Source organism: Nothobranchius furzeri, chromosome 12, assembly GCF_043380555.1.
Source record: "Nothobranchius furzeri strain GRZ-AD chromosome 12, NfurGRZ-RIMD1, whole genome shotgun sequence".
NCBI classification, from domain to species: domain Eukaryota; kingdom Metazoa; phylum Chordata; class Actinopteri; order Cyprinodontiformes; family Nothobranchiidae; genus Nothobranchius; species Nothobranchius furzeri.
In genome coordinates this window covers 72834781-72857725 of record NC_091752.1, presented here as the reverse complement: position 1 = coordinate 72857725, position 22945 = coordinate 72834781, and the positions used below count along the sequence as shown (strand labels likewise).

Here is a 22945-nt window from a genome sequence, read left to right as displayed (position 1 = left end):
CAGCGTTGTAGCGCTGCGGGACGTGTGTAATTACCTGCGGGTGCCCAATCCTCGCCATTTTACTTAGCTTTGATGTTTGATGGAGGACACGCTGTGCTTTCAAGTGCAAGCTCGCATTTATCCTTTAAAACAACCAGCCGACAGATTCAGGGAGGCACCTCCGTGACTAGTGAAAGTGATGATGTTCCAGAACTTAAACGAATCGGAACCAGATTGGAGTGTCTGCGAGTATCGGGCTCGCCCCTGAACAAACGCAAACTGTGATTTTTGAATTGGTTTATTTATTCGACATGTTCCGGCCCTGATGCTGCTGGTGTAGGGGTGCAGCTGCGCTCCGAGGTGCCACCAGTCTGGGAATAAACTGACAGACGCAGAGCCGCCCACCAGACAAAAAGCGTTGTCTGTCTCCTTTGATTTACCGGTTTGTCGCAGAAAATGGCCCTTTTGTCCCGGGAGCTCCTGACTGCGGAGAACCAAGGCTGCCATGTTTGTGGTTGTGGAGCTTTTATGGCCCTGTGACAGGATGCCCTTTTGATTCGGTTTGATTTTTGTCCTGTTTGAACACCTAATTATGGGCTTCTGCTGCAAAGACAGATATTACTCAGAGCTCATTTTCAGCTGCAAAGCCTTCATGTTTCAAATGCCCCTTTTTAAGGTTATCAGTAATTCTGATGAGTAATTAACTTGATATTCCAACATTTAAATGGATATCTGATATGTTTAGGTGATGACGAGGAAGCAGCTGAGGAAGAAGATGAGGAGGAGGTGCACCTGTCAGCTCAAGATGGTCTGAGCTCCAGCTTTGAAGAAACGGATGGCCTCCCTCCTCAAGAGGATGCCAACACTAAGGGTGAGGATGTTTTTGGGTCCCTAACGGTTAATTCTAGCATCAGAAGGTTTGGGGGTGCTGAGCACCCAGAGATCTGACCAGTCAGGCAAGAATCATTTCAACATTTTCTACATTTGAACAGAATTTCATTCCCACAATTATGAAAGAAAACAAAAACACTGTTTTCACTAATCAAATTACAGTTTTAAACATCATAATCTTTATGTTTACCAGGTTCTGCTAACACTGTAGCAGGACCTTGTCCGGGTTAGAGAGTCTGGGTCAGTGGTTCCCAATCTTCGGTCCTGGAGGATCTCTTGGCTGTGTGGTAACCTCACCATCTCAGCACAAACATGTTGTAGAAGAAGAAGAAACAGTCTTGTGTATAGCGCCTCAAGATAAAAACCTCAAGGTGCTTGTATGTGCTGAATCCCCACACATTTGTTGGGGACCTCCTTGGTGGTTCACAAACCCCAGGTTGGTCCAAGTTAGATTTAAGCTTAATGTTCTGACTTTTTTCCTCAGACGACTCAGAATAAATGATCAAGGCTTTAATTAAATAATTTCAACTGTTCAAAAGGGTTTGGCTATGAAACAACACAACCACCTTGTCTGGGTTAGAACCTTGTTACTGGGCTTCTGTAGCAGCAGCCGGTCTGATTACTGAGGAACCTGAGCAGCTTTAACCCTTCAGTCTTCATTGTAACAGCAACTCATCTCCTATTGGTCCAGGATCACTCTGTCATTTCCTTTTGGTTTGGAGGTTCGTGAGCGGCGTGTGCTCCGCACCTGTGTCAAAGTCCCGCCTCCTAGCTCGATTGACAGCAGCTTTTTTCGCCTCACAAGCAATTTTTACAAGACTCAAAGACGAAATGGGAGACTGTCCAAATGCCTGACGGTGTCTCGATTAGCAGGACCTGAGAAAAGTCATGTAGGCTCAGGACTGTCCCACAGAAAGCAGGAGCCTTGTTCACCCTAATGGCAGCATAGGAGCCAATCAGGAGGCTCCGAGCCGAGTCTGGGAAGTTGAGCAGGATCAAACCATTTTTGAGACGGCGGGGCTTGCTGCATTTTTGTTTTTAAAATATCATATTTTGACCTATTGTATGGTTTTTAGATATTATTAATGTGTTAAAAATCCCCACAAACAGTCAAAATAAATGGATAACTAAACGAATGTCAAACTTTCAGGGTGCTAGGGATGAATGAAAAGCTTGTTCACTGAATTGTTTGAAATTTCTTACGTAAATGATGCGTGATTTGGATTTAGGCATTTTAGTGCTCATGCAAGTGGCAACAACACGATGGTCACTCAAGTCACTGCAGAAAACGCCTAAAGATGAGAATTCATGAGGGACATTTGTTAAAATTAAGTTTGGTTGGAGAAATTGTGAATATTTTGTACACTTTTAACCTTCAGCAGGTTGTTTCAGGCCCGACTCATGTAGGTGGACATATGCTTGATCTTGTTCTGACTCACCGTCTGTCTGTATCACACTTGGTGGTGTCTGATCCAGTGTTCTCCGACCACTGTCCCATTTTATTTGATGTATCAGTCCCCTGTACACCTGTAGGGTGCACAGGTACGAGACATAGGGTTTTAAACTCTTAGTGCTGAATTATCTTCCACTGAATTTTTAGGGTCCTCTCTGTGTTACAGTTGTGGCGTTGTTGAAAACAGGTGTCTCTCGGTGGCTGATATTGTGGCTCAGTTCAGTGAGTCATGTCGCAATAGGTGCTTTCTGACTGCATAGCTCTAGGAATTCAGTTCCTAGAACCATCCTAGATTTTAGTTCCTAGAACCGTCCTAGATTTTAGTTCCTAGAACCATCCTAGATTTTAGTTCCTAGAACCAACCTAGATTTTAGTTCCTAGAACCATCCTAGATTTTAGTTCCTAGAACCATCCTAGATTTTAGTTCCTAGAACCATCCTAGATTTTAGTTCCTAGAACCAACCTAGATTTTAGTTCCTAGAACATCCTAGATTTTAGTTCCTAGAACCAACCTAGATTTTAGTTCCTAGAACCATCCTAGATTTTAGTTCCTAGAACCAACCTAGATTTTAGTTCCTAGAACCATCCTAGATTTTAGTTCCTAGAACCATCCTAGATTTTAGTTCCTAGAACCATCCTAGATTTTAGTTCCTAGAACCAACCAAGATTTTAGTTCCTAGAACCATCCTAGATTTTAGTTCCTAGAACCATCCTAGATTTTAGTTCCTAGAACCATCCTAGATTTTAGTTCCTAGAACCATCCTAGATTTTAGTTCCTAGAACCATCCTAGATTTTAGTTCCTAGAACCAACCTAGATTTTAGTTCCTAGAACCATCCTAGATTTTAGTTCCTAGAACCATCCTAGATTTTAGTTCCTAGAACCAACCTAGATTTTAGTTCCTAGAACCATCCTAGATTTTAGTTCCTAGAACCATCCTAGATTTTAGTTCCTAGAACCATCCTAGATTTTAGTTCCTAGAACCAACCTAGATTTTAGTTCCTAGAACCATCCTAGATTTTAATTCCTAGAACCATCCTAGATTTTAGTTCCTAGAACCATCCTAGATTTTAGTTCCTAGAACCAACCTAGATTTTAGTTCCTAGAACCATCCTAGATTTTAGTTCCTAGAACCATCCTAGATTTTAGTTCCTAGAACCATCCTAGATTTTAGTTCCTAGAACCATCCTTCCCGTAGGAACCTTTTCAGATTGCGTTCGCACAGCGCTCAGGAACCTTTTGGAGGCAGGCATGACGAAGCCGCCTGCGACAGTGTGACGTGTTGAGAGCCGAAATAACAACACCAAAATGTAAGCAAACGGGGCTCAGGAGGCGACTGTGCTCATCACCTGCTTTACAAGAATACTTTTGATGAGCGATCAAATCCCGGGTATCACGTCGAGGCTGTTAGAGCATGCAGAGAGAGTCGGGAGGTGAAGATGTGTGTGTGTGTGTGTGTGTGTGTGTGTGTGTGTGTGTTTGTGTTTGTGTTTGTGTGTGTGTGTGTGTGTGTGTGTGTGTGTGTGTGTGTGTGTGTGTGTGTGTGTGTGCGCTCTGTCTTCTCCATCCCCAGTGAGTCGTGGAGGATGGCTGCTTATACTGAGCCAGGATTCTCTGGAGGTTTCTTCCTGTTAAAAGGGAGTTTTCCTCTCCACTGTCGCTGCATGCTTGCTTAGTATGAGGATTGCTGTAAAGACTCTGACACTAGTCAGTGACTCGATGCGACCTGCTGGGTTCCTTATTAGGTCTGAACGATTTTAGGAAAAGATGGAATTACAATTTTTCTAGCCGAAATTGCGATTTTGGTTCAATTCACGATTTTCTGCAATCAAAGGCTGCATGGTGGCGCAGTGGTTAGCACTGTTGCCTCGCAGCACGAAGGTCGCAGGTTCAAAACTCGCCTTTCTGTGTGGAGTTGCGTGTTCTCCCCATGCATGCGTGGGTTTCCTCCGGGTACTCCAGTTTCCCCCTCACATCACAACATGCCCTACAGGTTATAAAAAAAAAAAAAAAAAACTTGTACGTAGGGCTGAGCCATATCATACCTTTCACGGTAATACCGGTACAATGCTGGGCAATGATAAGAAAATGAAATATCGCGATAGGATAGAATGGGTAAAACGCGCTTGCGCAGTGCCTTTGTTTTCATACGCTCATACGCACATGGCGGAAAAAGCATGGCGACGACGGAGGAGAAGGGCGACAGCGGCTCGTTGAATGAAACGGAATTTGTTTTTAAAAAAGGTGCTACTTCAGTGGTGTGGAACTGGTTCGGTTTCCGCCCGTCAGATACCCAACAAAGCACAATTTTTTGTAGAACATGCAAGCGGGCCGTTGTGGCAAGGGGAGGAAACACCACAAACTTATTTCATCATTTGAAGCAGAAGCACTTTTTGGAGTACAACAAAGCTGTTAAAGCACGCGAAGATGCGTCCCCTTCAACAAGTGCGGCGGTAAGACCAAAGAAGCTGGCCCAACAAACAATCGGCACGGCTATAAATAGCTGCACCCCGTATGACAAAAGTAGCAAACGCTGGGAAGAACTAACTAACGCAGTAACGCATGGTTTAGCCAGGGATATGATGCCCATCCAGAGAGTGGAAAAGGAAGGTTTCACAAAGATGCTTAAAACGTTTGATTCACGCTACAAGCTGCCCACCAAGAAATACTTCTCTAAAGTCGCTTTGCCTGCTTTATATGAAGAGGTTCGTACTGAGGTGGCAAACGCATTATCGTCTGTGGAGTTTTTGCGTCCACCACGGACCTGTGGTCAAGCCGAACATCAGACCCCTACATGAGCCTCACAATACACTACGTGGACAAAGACTGGAAGCTAAAAAACAAGTGCCTTGAAACAAGTTTTTTCCCCGAGGACCATACCGGGGAAAATATAGCCAAAGGCCTAAAAGAGTTCCTCAGCTCGTGGAATCTTCAGGAGGAAAAACAGGTGTGTGTGGCGACAGACAGCGGGGCCAACGTTGTGAAGGCTGTCGCACTCAACAACCGGACCAGACTTTCATGCTTCGGACATCGCCTGCGCACTGCCATAGGTAACTTGCTTAGAATGTCAGATTAAGCATTTCTTGCATTAGTTTAAATGATAGCAATGTTTATAATTATTAATCTTTAGATGTCTTTAAACATGAACAGGAAGGCTGGATGTGTGCATTTATGCTGTAAGACCTTTTAAGGTGTGTGTGTGTGTGTGTGTGTGTGTGTGTGTGTGTGTGTGTGTGTGTGTGTGTGTGTGTGTGTGTGTGTGTGTGTGTGTGTGTGTGTGTGTGTGTGTGTGTGTGTGTGTGTGTGTGTTATACATAAAACTTAAATGTCACACATTCCACACTGCATTAATATTGGTGTTGAGCAATTAACCGTTTTCCTACAAATTTGTCTTTTTTAGAAAGAAGTGTGAAGGACCAAAGGATTGATCGAGCAGTTGGAGTGGGAAAGAAGATTGTTGGTGCCTTTGGTCACAGCTGGAAGCGCCAGCGTGCTCTGCAGGCTGCCAAAAAGAACTGGGCCTACCAGAACACAAACTCATAACTGAATGTTGCACTCGTTGGGGCTCAAAGCAGAGAATGATCCAGCGACTGCTGGAACAAGAAAAGGCTATAACACAGGTTTAAGCTGCTGATAAAACCACAAGGCACCTCATGTTGACATGGCAAGACATTCAGGTGCTTGACTCCATCAGCGCTGCATTGAGTCCACTTCTAGAGTTTACAGATGCTTTTTCTGCTGAAGAGTATGTGACCATTTCATGTGTTAAGCCTGTTCTTCAGATGTTTAACAATGACCTGTTAAAAGTAAAAGAGAGTGACACACCGCTGACCAAAGACATCAAAACAGCAATACTCGACTACATGAACAGAAGCTACAAAGACAGCGTCACAGAGAGGCTTATTAACATGGCTTCTCTACTTGATCCACGTTTTCGCACAGAATATTTCAGTGAGAGTGAGAGCGAAGCCATCAAAGTTCAGGTCATGAGTGAACTAGAGCATCTTGTGTCACACCAGGGTAGCACAGCCACAGGTGTTTCAGAAACACTTCCCACATCTGCTGGAGACCAAACAAGCCAGGGAGCCGCTAAAAAGCCTAAAAAAAGTCTCGGGAGCTTTTTGAAGGGACCTGTTGGTGGCAAGACAGATGTAACTGCAGAAAGGTTGCTATCTGAACTGAGCAGTTATGTGAACAGTCCACCAGCAGACGGTGAGTGTGATCCTCTTTTGTGGTGGAAGGTTCACACGGTAAATTTTCCCAACATCAGCAGATTAGCTAGGAAGAACCTCTGCATTCCAGCAACTAGCTCTGCATCTGAAAGGTTGTTCAGTACAGGTGGAAACGTTGTAACTTGTCTACGATCCTTCCTTAAGCCCACATCTGTGAACATGTTGGTGTTTCTGACAAAAAATCTTAAAACTTGAAAAGGGCACTTTATCCATGTTGTTTTTTTTATGTATTTTTTTTTTTTACTCAAGAGTTTGAGTTTTATGTTGCAAAGCAACACTTTAAGTTATGAGATATTACCAATGGTTATGCTCTGGAGGATATTCAGCCCATTTGCACAAACATTTTAATGTAGTTTTGATGCACATAAAAATTGCTGCTTAAATGAAAATATATTGGTGGGTTCTTTGCACTAATAAAGTTGTTAATTTGTAAAGTACTTTGTCTCGCATCAGTTATATCGTTATCGCAAATTTTCATATATATATCGTGATAAATATTTTTGGCCATATTGCCCTGCCCTACTTGTACGTCGCTTTGGATAAAAGCGTCTGCAAAATGAATAAACATAAACATAAAGGTCCAACACTAGCCTGCCAAGCCATCCTGTAGATGAAGTGAAAAGATGGTCTTGATTCTAATCTAGTACAACTAATCATTCACATTAATATTTACTATTTAATCAAATGATAAACACAGTTAAAGCTATTAATATATTCTCCCATTATTATCTTTTTTTATGTGTTTGTGAAGCAACTTGTGCTTGTGATTTTTATCTAGAGAGGAGCTTTACAAAAACATGTTCTACTCCAAAATCTGTAGGCAGAAATAGCTTTTAAATGTATTAAATAACAAAAACACAGTCTTCCTGCATTACCAAGGCAGGCTGGCTGCACGTTTTTCGAAGCCGTCTGATAGTTTTCCCTCACTAACGTCAGCTCCGTGAGAGAGACGCACACATTCTGACACCTTAGCTTGTTTGAGCTAACGTGTGCCGTCAGAAACACTCGAACCATTTTTAAAAGAGAAGTCGAGCTTTCAAGTCAACTAAAGCGTGCGACTCCGCACTGGCGCTCAGGGCCACATTAACACTTTGTTGTACCCTGGGCAACCATATTCAAGGGCCCCATCATCACCATAATATGGTCACATACAGAATATTTTACTGTAATACGCAGTAAATATACTCAATACTTGAATGCCTGACTTAACCTGCTCAGGGTAACCTTTGACCCATCTCGTGTGGACTGACCAATGAGGAGAGAGTCTTAACTTGAGGCCCTCTCTTCATTGGTCAGTCTGCATGAGACTGACTCCCAACTGACGTTCAGTCGTAGGCAGCGAAGCGTCTCTGTGCAGCGCAAAAGCCCGGGTGAACAGTTTGTTTAATGTAGGGTGATCATATTTCCATTTCCAAACAAGAGGACAGGGGATCTGTGCCTATGACGTCACACTATGGCAACGCCACACTAGGGCTGTAGCGAAGCCTCGATGACGTCGACGGCTCGATTCTAAAAATTTGTCGACGTCAGATCCGGAAGTCGACGCACCGCGCCCACTTGTTGCATCCCCAGGAGTTTGTAAATAGAGGAGGAATCTGCCTGTTTTTCCTCTAGTTCGCCCTCTTCTCCGCCTTCACTAACATCTCCGCCAAATACCGAAGACCCGGAACAACGTCCGTCCACTACTAGATTATTTTCCTGTTTTGCCCCTTCGTCTCCCGGCAACGGACAACAACTTCCGGGGTCAGATGTGCTGCTTCGTCTCTACCGCAGATGTAGAAAATCACCGGGAGCGTTTCTCCCTTCATTAAGGAGCTTCTTTCAGACAGTAGGAGAGCTGTTTTGGTGGTAGCAGTCTCTCCTCCATGCTGGTCTGTTTGCTGCTGGGTGTTTTTGGTTTATTTAAACTTGGTAACTTGAACTTAATGTTGGTAAAGCTACTGTTAGCATCTTCGCTAACAGCTTCTTGCGTTGGGATAAGCTGTTACGTTTTGGTTTAGAGTTCATCTTTTTTGTGGTGTAGATCTCCCTTTTATTACATTTAGAGTGTTGTGGGTTTTCGGTTTAGTGTAAAATATCACCTGAGTTTGGTTTAACCCGTAAGACCACTCGCCTCACGCACATAAGTGACCAAAACAAAGCAGCATGGAGACACTCCACCTTCTACCACCTCTCAGGCAGCAGCCTGCACTCCCAAGTTCTACACGTCACCAGAACATAACCAACCAACACAATAAACGCAGTGTTATACAAAATGGAAGGCCTGTAGTGTTTATTCTCTTACAGTAAGAATTTATCAATTTTTTTGAGGAATTTATTTGAGATTTTCTGGTTTTTGTTAATTGTGCAATAGAAAAATAATCATTAGATTAATTTTCTAAATAGTCATTAGAATAGTCGACTATTCGATAAAATAATCGTCAGAATAATCGTTTTAAAAATAATCGTTTACCCCCAGCCCTACGCCACACAAACCATGTTGGGACCCATTTTTTGTAAGAACTACATTAATATCAGATTCTGCCAATAAAAGGGCTCTAAAACAATTCATATGTAAATATTTTGCATATTTACTGCAAATTCTCATTTTTCTGCTTTAGTGCTGCAACAAGGTTTTATTAATAATAAATTATTATACCTTTTGTTTTACTACAGCATCGGTAAGATTCCTGTGCACAGATTATTAAGGATGCTTGTTTCAGCTGTGAGATTAGACGATAGGATCAATGATAAAATAAGTTGTCACACACTCCATGGAAACTTCCAGAGAATCCACAAATAGTGGCTTTCAGATGGTTTTGTTACTTTTAGCAAGTTTAGAAAAGCAGCAGATGAGACAGCATGTCTGATAATTTAGTTTTTCATCTGATAATATTAGAACATGTCAGTAATGTCTGAGGGGCTTTTACAAACACCGTATAACTAACACTCCTGGAGAGGGTATGGATTACACAGAGGCTTCTGGGGAGCACAGTTAAGGGGGCTAAGTTCTGAGTCGTGGAGGATGGCTGCTTATACTGAGCCAGGATCCTCTGGAGGTTTCCTCCTGTTAAAAGGGAGGTTTCCTCTCCACTGTCGCTAAATGCTTGCTTAGTGGGGGGGGGGGGGGGGGGGGGGGGGGCTCGGCTCATTTTGCTTGGCCCCCAAAATGTCTTGAAACGGCCCTGGGTGTGTGACTGAGTGTTGAAGGTGATCTGAACTGTATCAGATGTATAAATATGACATGTGTATAACTTAGTGTTTTATAGGTAAAAACGTGTAGTGGAGAAAAATCTACGTACTTTTTACTTTGTTTTCTTGTTTTTATTGAACTATTTCCTGTCCTGTCTGTCTCTCATCTTCCTGCATCTCCTCTAAACTCTCCAGAAAATCTGCTGCCTGGATTCTTACTTTTTCACCTCATCAGTTACTTCTGAGCAGATCAAAGATCTCCTGACCGCAAAGTGGAGAGCGCGTTTCGATGCTGCGTCAGTGAGGTGAAATCACCGCAGCACAGGTGACGAGCTCCGCAGTAGCAGAGCGCTTCAGGCACAAATAAGACAGAAAGTAGAGAACATGTGCGGACATGAACCATCGTGTGTTAATTATAGTTTTGAGAATGGACCGTGCGCTGGAAGCAGCTGCCTGGAGCGCTGCGCCACAACGCAGCGCTGTGCCGCTCTCTGTGTTCTCTGCTCAGAAGAGTCCATAAATGATGTCATACAGGTAGAAAACGTTTTTCCGGCTCCCCTACTGGATGTGTAGGATGTTCAGCTCCCCCATAATTCGATCCCTGCTCCTGGATGAAAAGCCGGACATTTTCATCAATACAAGAACCCCCAGTCCGGACAGAGAGTGAAAAGTGGACATGTCCGGGGAAAACAGGACGTACGGTCACCCTACATGAAGCGAGAGATTACAGATACAGTATTTTGCTCGTGCCCTTGCTGCCGTGGGCCCTGGGCAATTGCCCAGTTGCCTGTATGGTTAATCCGGCCTTGCTGGCGCTGACGAAACATAAACCAAGCTTTAGAAATCAGCCTGAACCTGCAGATGTGGGAGGAGTCTCTCTCTCTTCCTTACTCAACTACGCTCTCTCTCTCTGTCCCGGGCTCACCTACGGTGCTATTATCGGCTCTAGCAGCGGTGTGTGTGGGAACAAAACAGGGAAAATAACCTGAATATGCAGCTCTGGCAACTGTGGAGATAGGCTCGGCTCTGGACGGTACACCCCACCCCCCAGTTACACAACTGATCCTGGATCAGTCAGAACTGCTAAAACCGCAGCTTTCACGGTCACGTGATCGTGCTGTTTGAAATTGCAATTTCGGTCCAAAAACGATAGATCGTTCAGCCCTATTCCTTATAAAGGAAGCTTTTTACTGATTGGCTTAATGAACTGGCCTGTAGTGGAATGTTGACTGTGTGAAGGTCCTTGAGACGACTCTTGTCATGATTTGGCGCTTTATAAAAAAAACAAATTGAATTGCAGTACAGGGGCTGCGCAGTGGTTAGAGCTGTTGCCTTGCAGCAAGAAGGTCCTGGGTTCGATTCCCAGCCTGGGATCTTTCTGCATGAAGTTAGCATGTTCTCCCTGTGCATGCGTGGGTTCTCTCCGGGTTCTCTGGCTTCCTCCCACAGTCCAAAAACTTGACTGTTAGGTTAATTGGTCTGTCTAAATTGTCCTTAGGTGTGTGTGTGTGTGTGTGTGTGTGTGTGTGTGTGTGCATGATTGTTTGTCCTGTGTGTCTCTGTGTTGCCCTGCGAGGGACTGGCTCTCTGTCCAGGGTGTACCCCGCCTGATTGCTTGTTAACCCTAACCCTCCCTCCCCCCCATCCCACATGGACAAGCGGGTTCAGAGGATGGATGGATGGATGGATTGATTTCAGTACAGATCAGCAAGGCATGAGCAACTTTGTTGTCAATCTCAGCCAGAAATGACTAAGTCATTCTTCTTGTCGCCACAAGGACTTGCACCTTGGAGGGAAAGAGTGCTAAGGAGAGGTACATTGAATTCAGGCAACAAGGAATAGAGCTCAACTCAATGCATTCAAATGCCACCATAATAAACCTTGGAAAACGCCTTCTTAAAAAAACCAGGCTGGCATAACATCACGTGGACAGCCAGCAGGTTTAGCTGGTACCTGAAACAATTCTCTCCAGCTCAGGTGGTGTTACCTTTGTAAAAGAGCTTAAAAATGCATAGTGGCAAAAAGGAGCATCAGGTGAGTTCTGAGAGGAGGCCGACCTCACAGCTTCAGCTTTTTCCAGAAAATAGGATAGGAACTTCTCACAGTTTCCCACTGATGGCTCCATGCTGTTTGTTCTACAGACAGGATCAAGGACAGGGCTCAAAGACCTAAAGAGAGCACGCTGATCACTTGCTGCTGAAGAGATAATATTTGAGAATTTGTTTTTCTTTTTTAACAGCCTCATTATAGCATCTCAGCTTCTCTGAACCAGTCCAGTGAAACTTGGAGTCTTTCTTCCATTTCCTTTCTGCTGTTCTACATTCACGCCTAGCTGACGTAACAGCATCAGTGTTTCATTGTTCTAACTTGGACCTAGAGCCTCTGGTGGAAAACTGGGCCGAGTCTTACAAATTCAATGGACATAAAATCATTCAACTGGACAATAAAGGACTCTTGATAGGCATAGAGTATAACATTAGCCAATTGTATGACATGGCAAATGCAAATCAAATTATTTCTGTTTGTTTAAAATTGCTGCAATAGAGGATCATTGAACCGGAAGGTCACATTTAAATAGAAGTGCACAATGATCAGAAAGAAATAGTTTCAATAACATCCAATTTTGAAAATGGGAACCCAAAAGAAAGGACTAAGTTCAAGGTACGACCCTGTGTATGGGTTGGACTAGTGCTCCGTACCATAAAGCTTTGATTGATTGATTGATTGATTGATAATGTTAAAAACCTCAAATACATTAAGAAACTCCTCAACAGGGGAGCCTGCTCATCAGCACCCCAGCAGAAAGGGTCGAACTCTGGGAACCGGTAATGGTTGTACCCCATGTGCAGCAGTACCGGGACCAGAGTGAATAGGGTGTGCATGGGGAGCATGAGTGGGTGTCTAGCATTCATTTTTGTAAGTCTTAGGTTGTATGTGTATGTGTGAGCATGAGGGAGGAAGTGTGTGACTGTGTCCGTGTATGACTGTGTATGTCAGGTGGGGCCTTTGACTCCTCCCTTCTCCTGGGACTTGTTTTGATGCTATTCATCTTCATCTCCCCTCCCCCTGCCACACCTGGTGTGGAGTGTGGTGCCTTGGTCTGCCTGATTGTTCGTGGCTCCCGGGTCAGGGGGTTTAGGATTTTTGGCGTCTGCCTGATCAATCCGGGTGGTTGCCTGGTGGAATCTGGGTCCCTGGGCTCTGCTGGGTCCCCGCTAGGGGTGGTCGCCCCTAGGTCTCAAGTTGCTAGGTCCTGGGCTCGAACGGCTGGGGGGTGGGAGGCTGCAGGCGGGCTTGTGGGCTTGCCTCTGATATCTCCCGGGACTCTGCCGGCTGCTGGTTGTGGCCCCCCGAGGCGATCCTTTGTGCCTCTCAAGGGGGGCGGGGGCTTTTCTGGTCGCGGTCTCCTTGGGGTCCCTGTGCTCTGGGGCAGCTCCTGGATCTCTGGGACTTGGAGCTCCCTCCATCTCCTATGCATCTTTGGGGGGCAGATCTGTGGCCCCTCACACTCTCTATTGGACGCTCCTATAGAGAAACCTTACATAGACTAGCGCGTGTACACACACAGGTGCTCACATGGTGCTCTCATAAGTATGGACTTGGGCACGTTCAACACTTGTGTTAAGGCTGTGGTGGGCACTTAATGCACTGTGATTTATTATCGTGTGATTATTCAGTTAAACAACGTTGATTTTACATTTCTTCAAGTTGATGCAGTGATAGCTTGCTCCCTTTGTATTGTGTGTCCCTTTTCTGCAGGCCTAGAAGCAGACTCTTGTTCATCATTGATAGTTTAACACCCCCACCCCCCCACCCCCCCCACCACCCACCCACCCCCCCCACACACACACACCTTTTTTCTCTTCCTTTCTCTTTCATTTCTGTGTCCATGTCCGGTCGAAATTACAAAGCATTCAAAAAACAATAATAAAGTTGTAAGTATCAGGCGTGACATTAAAAGCAGATGCCTTGATGCTCCACCTGAGAGTAAAATCTGTAAGGCTTGTCACCAGCATTCAGACATCAACTCTGTTTGCTTCACAGCCAGACAGGACATGGGAAAATAAAAAATAAAAAAACTCCTCAACCATTGGTTTATCTGGGCAAAACGTGTATCACCCAACATGACAACATGACCAAACCTTGGGATAAAAACTGACAGTAAATCAGCAGTCATTAAAAAAAATCCAGATAAAATTTTAGTGGATGATAAATAAGTATCCTCAGAAATTCAGAAATTGACACAAAATCAAACAATGAGTACTCTAAACTGTGGAAGGACATTTTTGAGCTAATTTGGTGACAGCCAAAACAGTCCTTGATGACCCAGGCCAGGCCACCTCCCCATCCAACAGCCCCTGGGAGAATTAAAACAAATATATCAATCTGTTAACAATTCAGCTAGGACACTAAAGTGCCCCTGGGGGATCCATGTTTCCATTGTGCCGAGGATGTCAAAGATCTGAGTTTTAATGAAGTAATTCAGAATGTGGGACTCGTTCATGATCGACCTAGCGTTGATGAGCCCAAAGCGGTGACCAGATGAAGCAGCAGTTATAGCCCTGTAGTCCAGGGAGGTGTCCAAGACTTACACTCCTAACATATGTAAATTCAGCAAGTCAGGTCCCCTTCAGGAACTGCGCTTCTGCACCAGCGAACGCTGTGAGCCAACGGTCAAACCCTTTCCCACAGAATTGGCTTCCAGTGCAGTCGAGCCAGATCAAGCCGATGATTGCTAGGGATGTTTGCCCAAAATTTATCCTTCCGTGGAGTGCATGCTAGCTTGTATGCTAGCTTGCATGCTAGCTCGCAGCCTGACAAGGCGTCCGTCTCACTTTTCCAGATGCTACCGGTTCCTCCTTCTGCAGTGTGGAACAAATGGACACCTAAGGAATGATGGTATTCCAGCCAGCAAAGGATCCAATGGTCCGTGGCCAGCCTGGTTGAGTGACGGCGTCGGAGCGAACATTTAACTCCGATAAGGTCCCCCATTCATATGTGAGTAGCAAACAGACAGATTGAAGAGAACACAACAAAACAAAAAACCGGACAAATCAAATGCTCAAGTGAGAGATGGCACGCCATGATCAATGAGGCTGGTGCCATCTTGCTCTCTGGCAGACTGGGGTGGTACTTCCCCTATTGATGATTGAAATTGTAGTTGTTTCATCTGATCTGTGACTGCATGTCTTGGACTCTTGGGTGAAGAGAGAGGTGGAGCTGTCAACTGACAAATAACTGATGGTGAGTTGGCTTTGCTGGTAGGGGAGAATGCTAGTCAGACCTGGCATGCCTAAACATATTGCGACCTTCTGATGTAAATGTTTGGAGGAGCCTGTCAGAAGAAGCATCAAATCTCACCTCTGACAGAATTTCAAACATGTCCTGAAGGAGGCAGTGGGACATTGAGTCAGAGTGGGCCATGTTCCATGCTTTCATTCTCGAGGCGGCTGTCCAGAGTTGTGGTCACAGTGTTATCCGTGCCTGTTGTGGCAACCCCCGAACCCACTGGTGAACACTGGCAATTAGGGATGCTGTCAAGCTGAAAATTAGTGCTATTGGGTCTTTTTGGCCTGTAGGACTCCAGAGGCAGCCAATAGGTACCGACAGTCTAAGCGGAACGCGACTCATGTGGTTGTTGAGGCAAAAACCCGGTCGTGGGAGGAATTTGATGACACTGTGGATCAAGTCTTCTGTACGGCTTTGAGGAGATTCTGGTTCACTGTCCAGCATCTCTGGAGGGAAAAGCAGTGCTCTACCAACACTGTTTACAGTGGTGATGGTGTGCTGCTGACCACTACTCGGGATGTTGTGTATCAGTGGGAGGAATACTTCAAAGACCTCCTCGGTCCCTCCAGCTTGTCTTCCAGTGAGCAAGCAAAGTCAGGTGACTTTGGGTTGGATTTGTCAATCTTTAGGGACTAGGTCACTGAGGTGGTCTAAAAACTCCTTGGTGGCAAGGCACTGGGGGTGGATGAGATCAGCCCGGGGTTCCTTAAGACTCTGGATGTTGTGGGGCTGTGTTGATTGACACGGCTCTGCAGTATCACGTGGACATTTGAGGCAGTTCCACTAGGCTGGCAGACTGGGGTGGTGGTCTCCCTAAAGGAAGATGCGTCAGATTGTCAAACATCTTATTCAGGAGGAAGACTGTTTTCGTCCTGGCCATGGAACACTGGACCAGCTCTATATCCGTAAGGGGTTCCTGCGTGGTGTGTTGGAGTTCATCTAACCAATCTACATGTGTTTTGTGGATTTGGAGAATGAGTTTGACCCCATCCCTCGGGGGGCCCTATGGGGCCCTTTGGGTAGTATTCCCGGAGGATTGGATACCAGGCCCTTTAAAACGGGCTGTTAGGTCTATATTTTGTTAGTAAGTCGGACTCCTTTCCAGTTAGAGTTGTACTCTGCCAAGGCTGGTCTTTGTCACCAATTTTTTTCATAACTTTTATGGACAGGATTTCTAAACGCAGCCAAGGTATTCAGGGGGTCTGTTTTAGTGGCCTACGGATCAAATCTCTTCTTTTTGCAGATGATGTGGTCCTATTTGCTTCATAAGACCATGATCTCCAGCTTTTACTGGAGCGGTTCGCAGCCGAGTGTGAAGCGGCTGGGATGAGAATCAGCTCCTCTAAATCCGAGACCATGGTCTTGAATCTGAAAAGGGTAGAAATCTTCTCCAGGCCAGGGACGAGGTCCTGCCTCAAGTGGAGGAGTTTGTGTCTCAGGGTTGTTCACAAGTGAGGAAAAGTTTGAGCTGGCCCAAGTGGCTGGGGAGAAGGAAGTCTGGACCACTCTGGTTAGGCTGCTGCCCCTGCGACCCGACTGGGGAAGCAGCTGAAAATGGGTGAATGTTTAATTTTTATCTGCATCAATATACTGTATCCGTCACAAAAACACGCTGAAAATATTTTAACGAAATAAACATGGGAACCAAAACTGCCAATTTAAGGATGAGGAAACTGACATGAATAGATACTTTAAAATATATTAAGCTGACAAGATGGGAAACAAAGGCCTATGCACAAAAATATCAGATAGGAAGAGGGACACGCTTGTAAGAGGAGGATCTGACAATGGGTGCAAAAAACAAAGGATTGCATGCTGGGAGAGGTGATTTCAGAGGGTGGACAGCTGAGTTGGTGTAGAGATGAACAGTTGTGAGAAGTTAGTGATTGAAGCAACATGTATAAGGATGTGACAAGGTCAGAAACAAACATATTTAAACATATGAAACTTAAATAACAGAACCATCAGTTTAAGAAACCCAAAAACCTTATACTGTTACAAGATCGACATCTTTGACTCACATCACCTGGCATTGCTGGTTAGGTCTGCCACAAGAATGATTCCTGACATTTAAGTGTGATGCCTTTTGTTCAGTTTTGTGATGTTTTTTGTTTCTTTCACATTTGCAGTGCAGAGTTTGAAGTGTGAAGTATGTAACTCCCAATTTGGAAGTAAGCGTGGTCTGTCCATCCATGCTCGAGCTCACCTGCGCCAGTTGGGTATCACCGTCTCGGAGAACAGTGGGCCGTCTGTGGAAATACTCTACAAAATCGCCAAGGAACGTAGCATAGATGGGAAAATCAGCCCCTCCTTTTTGAAGCAAGTCAAAAAGAAGAACCCCTCCCAATCTGTCCCCGTGAAAAATGAGGGGCTAGAAGAAATGGACTTGAATGAGGAACCCATTCATCACTCCAGCCTGGCCAAACCAGCAACAGCAGCGTTGCCACCCTCTTCTTCCTCCACACCTACACCTTCCCCTGGTGCCTCTCCAGCTCCATCTCATTCTGGCTCACCTTCCTCAGTAGTGAAGAAAGTCCCTATTTCTTCTCTACTTCCTGTGTCTTCCCCCTTGCGCTCCCCTGAGCACAAGGTTGGAGGAATAAAAAGCATGGCTTCTAACCTTTCTGCTGTATCAACAATCTCAACAGCCAAACCACTCTGGGCACCACAGGAGAACGATGCCCCTCTAAACCTCAGTAAGTGTTAGAGATTTGATCCTTGTATCATTTCCGCTATCTAATTATTCTACTTGTTGAAATTGTAGTTTTCTCTGTTTTCAGCACTGGAGGCAGACGCTGATAAGGACAATGTTTGCCAGCTGTGTGGTGCCTGGTTTGAGACACGCAAAGGCCTTTCCAGCCATGCTCGAGCCCACCTGCGACACTTTGGTGTAGAATACTCTGAGTCCAAAGGATCCCCCATCAACCTCCTCAATCAGTTTATGGGTACTGATGACTTCAAGCACAAAGCTAGCTCTCTGGAGCTGGACAGTCCCACAGAACCACAGGATGTAACTGCAACTCTCCCCTCATCAAAGCAGTCCCTGCTCACAATATCGTCCTCTTCATCTTCATCCCATCCGTACAAGGTGACTACAGCTGGGAGTGGGTCAATACTCAAAGCTACCTCTTCCTCTGCCTCGTCTTTACCAGGCCAACCTGTCAAGCGTCTTAAGGCCTCTTCCATGAAGGTCTTCCGCCTCAGTAGTGGCGAGCTTATGGCCCTTCCGAACAGTAAGTGATACGTCATTAATCCTGATTATAAACAAGGGTGAATATTTAGATGTGGTAGAAGATAGAATCTTATTTTCTCACAAATTAAAAATTAATAATCACTCTGGTCTTTTAGATGAACCTCCAAAGGAAATAGGCTGTGAGTACTGTGGGGAGTATTTTGAGAACCGCAAGGGACTCTCCAGCCATGCACGTTCCCACCTTCGCCAAATGGGTATTACTGAGTGGTCTGTAAATGGTTCACCAATTGACACCCTGCGAGAGGTCATCACAAGGCGAGGCCTGCCTTGTGCACTTCCTCTAAAACCTCACAAAACACCACCATCTTCTCCAGGACCCCCTCGTTCTCCTCTTTCAGCCTCCTCATCGCCCTCAGGTACCCTCCTTGGCCGCCTGCCATTCGCCTTTACACGACCCTCCAGTCCTCCTCAGTTGGCATCATCCAAGTCCAGCTCAGCTTCTTTGACATCTTTCAGTAGCCTGACACTGAAGCCGAAGCCTGAGCCGGTGCAGCTGGAGGTCACCATACCAGGAGTTGTTGGGAGATCTGGAGGTTTTCCTGCTGAGCCTCTAAGCTCAAGCTGGAGCAGTTCTGACAATGTTTTCCCTCTCAACTTGGGTAAATGTGTTAATGAGTACTTCAATACAGCAATTGGCTGTGAAAACTTCAAAATATAGTCATAAATTCATTAGCAGAGATGATGTATAAAAACTGCATGTAATTAAGGCCATTTCAAGGGCTTGATTTTAGTGAAATTTTTAGATTCAACTGATAAAATCTAATTTAATAAGCGTTCAGACAAAATGGTTATAATATAACATCAACAGTAGTAAATGTCTTCTTGTAACTGTACAATTGGCTTTTTGGGCCTTCAGAGCACCAAGTTTAAACTGCTGAACTGATTTAAAGAGGTGTTTGCAGCGCACAATTAAAAGCAAGTGTTGTTAAAATTTTTTGTCAACTTTGAAACTAGGACAAGCTTTGTACAATGTTCTGTGAGCTGGGGTTCTGTTCTCATGTCCTGCTGTCCCCTCGATTAGAATAACATCTTACCCAGGTAACCTTTTCAGGTTTGCTCTTGACATTTTTCAGTCATCCAGGTCATGGTAATCCAAAAAGTTCTAACAAAGGCTACTGGACTACTTTGGATTTTTGAAGATGCTTTGCTTCTCATCTGAGGAGCTTTATCAATTCTGACTGGAGTATGGGAGAGTCAAGCTTATAAACTGTAGCCGTCTATTGTTGCGGAAACTACCTATGAAAACCACACCTCCCTACCCCCCGAGGAGTTGTGGAAATCGTAAGCCCTGATTGTGTAGGAATGGTTGATTTCATTAGATGCAGGAGGATGGGACCTAGAATGAAACTGTTTTAGAATAAAGCTGCATTTATCTGTGCTGGAAAGATGGAACATGAAGCCCCCGCCTGTTTAGTGTAGGGTTTTCTCTTTTGAGGGATGGCTTCCTTTACTTATCTCTCGAACCATCCATCTTCTCTGTCCAGATTGTGTACTTTCCATCCATCCATCTAGCCTGGCCTGCCAGACCCCTCCTCTGGTTAATTCTGCACAAAGGGTCTGGGAACTCTCCTATTCAAATGACCCCACCCCCTGAGAATTCTAACTGAGCCAATCAGCGCTGAGCAGCGTACATCACACACCATAACAGAGTTTGTCATAAACATGGTGCTGCGGCTCTTTCCTCTGGTCTAAATGACTTGAATGTCTTTAAAACAAGGAGAAGTGCTAAAAGCCTTTCTTCTAAAGAAAGATGTTTGCGCCGTCGCCAGACGCCATTTTTGACTACAGCTAACAAACTACAGCGTCGCGGACGTCACACAGTGACGCTAAATTTTTCATAGTTAAAGACAGCAGCGGAGTTCGCTGTGGCTCTTTCCTCTGGTCTAAATGACTTGAATGTCTTTAAAACCACAACAAGTAGAAGTGCTAAAAGCCTTTCTTTTAAAACAAAAGAAAGATGTTTGCGCCGTTGCCAGACGCCTTTTTTGACTACAGCTAAAAAACTACAGCGTTGCGCAGTAAAGTCAGCATTTAGTCTTTTTTCTGATTGGTTATTTTTGAGCTGGCTAGTCCCGCCCCTCAAGCGCCTCTCTGCCTGTGAGTTACCAGACTCTTTCTCTGTGCAGAATTAACCAGAGGACGAGTCTGGCAGGCCAGGTTACCATCCATCCGTTCTTTTCCACTTCTCCAGAGTCCGGTCGCGGGGGCAACAGCCTAAGTCAAGAGACCCAGACTTCCCTCTCCCAGCTGCATGGACTGTGTATTTTGTCATGTTCAAAAGTGTGTCCCTTATCATTCAGGTGTAAGTGGACTGTTTGATTTCACAGAGGCCTTTGTAAAACCAACAAAGAGTTCTGGTAAAGAATCCATAACAGCAAACAAAACAAAAGAACACCACGTGCAAAAGCACCATCATCCCATGTGAGGCAGGAGTCTCACATTTCTCCAAACACAACATCCTAGTTAACTTTAAACCGGGTACAACCCCAGTCGAAAAGACGATACCTAAACGGAGTAGCATTATTTCTGCTGTCCAATGCAGTGAGGGCTGACTATATCATTACATAGAGGAAACAAAACAACAACACAAGCACATGGCACAACACAGGACAGACACTTCTAGAGATCAATACTCTGCAGTCCACTTGCACCTGAAGGACAAGGGACACACATCTGAAAAACACAAACTACACATTCTGGATGGAGAAGATGTATGGTTTGAGAGAGGGATAAAGGAAGATATGTCAAACATGTAGAGAAACAAGTACAACATTCTGGAATGGCCATCTCAGTCCCCAGACTTGATTATTATTGAAAATATGTGGGTGAGTTAAAGAGAGCTGTTCATGCTCAGAGGACACCAATGCTGAATGAACTAAATATGTTTTGTGAAGAAAAATGGTCCAAAACACCTTCAACCAGAATCCAGACTCTAGTTAGAAGCTATAGGAAGTGTTTAGAGGCTGTTCCTTCTGAAAAAAGAAGGATCTACCAAATATTGAGTTTAATTATTTTTTGTAGTGCCCAAATGTATACACCTGCAGTTGTTTGTTTAAACAGTTATTGCACACTTTCTGTAAATCCTATTAACTTTGTTTCACTTCTTAAACATCACTGTGTGTCTCCTAAATGAGATATTTAACAGAAATTTTTTATCTTAACCAATGATTTATGCAGGAACATCATAGTGATTTAAAGGGCTGCCCAAACTGCATCTCACTGTAAAAAATTCCTATCTCACCCTCTGCGGGTGGTCTAATCCTTCCAAGCTTGGGTCCTCTACCAGAGGCCTGGGAGCTTGAGGGTAATGCTCAGTATCTTAGCTGTTCTTGAACTGCACTTTTCTGGACTGAGATGTCTGTTGATTTCCTGGGATCTGCTTTGGCCACTTCTCCAGTTTGGGGATTACTGCCCCAATGACCGCGGGTGTCGCTGATGTCTTCACCCTCCAGGCATTCTCAAGTTCTTGTCTGAGGCCCTGGTACTTCTCTGGTTTCTTGTGTTCCTTTTTTCTTAAGTTACCATCATTTGGTATCGCGTCATCAACCACAACGGCTGTCCTCTGTTGTTTGTCCACCACCACAATGTCCAATTGGGTTGCCATCACCATTTTTTCAGGCCGGATCTGAATGTCCTACAGGAGCTTGGCTCTCGTTCAACCACCTTAGGGGGTGTTACCCACTTTGACCTTCGGGCTTCCAGTCCATACTCTGCACAGATGTTTCTGTACATTACCAGCCACTTGGTTGTGGTGTTCCATGGATGCTTTCCCTGCCAGCATCTTACACCCTGCAGTTATGTGGTGGATTGTCTCGGGGGCCTCTTTGCATAGCCTACACCTTGGGTTTTGTCTGGTGTGGTAGATCTTGGCCTCTGGTGTTCAGGGCCTGTTCCTGTGCAGCCATTTTTATTTGTGTGATTTAAGTGCAGCGGATAAAAGTTTCTGGGCGAGTTTCCACATGGACGCTGTGTTGAGTGACCTATGATGGCTGCATGCGCTAATCTCCATTTAAAAAATGTGATTGGCAAATTCTGATCAATGCCTGTCACAGCAGATCCAACCAGCTGGCTATCGCTGCTACTGTGGAGCCCATAGAGACGCTGATCAGAATGTCGCGTCGCCTCTCCCTCCCTTCTCTCACACTGTGCAGGCACGCAGTGGCTAAAATGTGAAGAAGCATGTCTGCTGAACATTTCCCCTGGGACAACTGATGTAAAATTTTCATCCTGCAACGAAATTTGCAGCACGGAGGAAGCTTGTTATTTGATATGAATTTTAAGGAAGAAACTGGGCGGTGTGAGGTAAGTTTTTAAGGCTCGCTGCAGAAATAAAAACATGGATCATCAACAGTCAAACAACACTTGTCTGTATAAGCGTGAGGGTTAGGGTTAGGGTGTCCCTGGCTCAGCAGCCATGGCTCACGGCCACGATTAGCTAGTGCCTAAAAGTCGGCATTGTTTCCTTGACCTCAACGGTGTCCCCATCTCGCTAACCCTTCTTTGCCAGCCATGGCACTGCCAGTGATCACTCCATAAAAGATCGTTTTCTTTCCTTTTCCAGATCCATTAGCTGGTAGCGGCAGCCAGCTTGTTTACAAAGCTGCTGTCATCCACGTGAAACAGGTGTTGTAAGAAATTGTGCTCACCTGTAATATTCTGTTTCTCTTAGACAATCAAG

At 44.9% G+C, this 22945-nt stretch overlaps 1 protein-coding gene across 4 annotated transcripts in view; it reads left to right on the top strand.

Moving 5' to 3' along the window:
* wizb (WIZ zinc finger b) overlaps positions 1 to 22945 on the top strand; it is a 119740-nt gene that overhangs the window by 59836 nt on the left and 36959 nt on the right. For 2 of the 4 annotated variants that reach the window (XM_054738612.2, XM_070543076.1), the window contains exons 9-12: positions 725 to 850; positions 17144 to 17710; positions 17795 to 18247; positions 18363 to 18866. In XM_054738612.2, the coding sequence (XP_054594587.2) occupies positions 725 to 850; positions 17144 to 17710; positions 17795 to 18247; positions 18363 to 18866 (1650 nt within the window). The remainder of the gene's footprint in view (positions 1 to 724; positions 851 to 17143; positions 17711 to 17794; positions 18248 to 18362; positions 18867 to 22945) is intronic. The other 2 variants (XM_054738610.2, XM_054738611.2) reach the window with 2 other exon arrangements.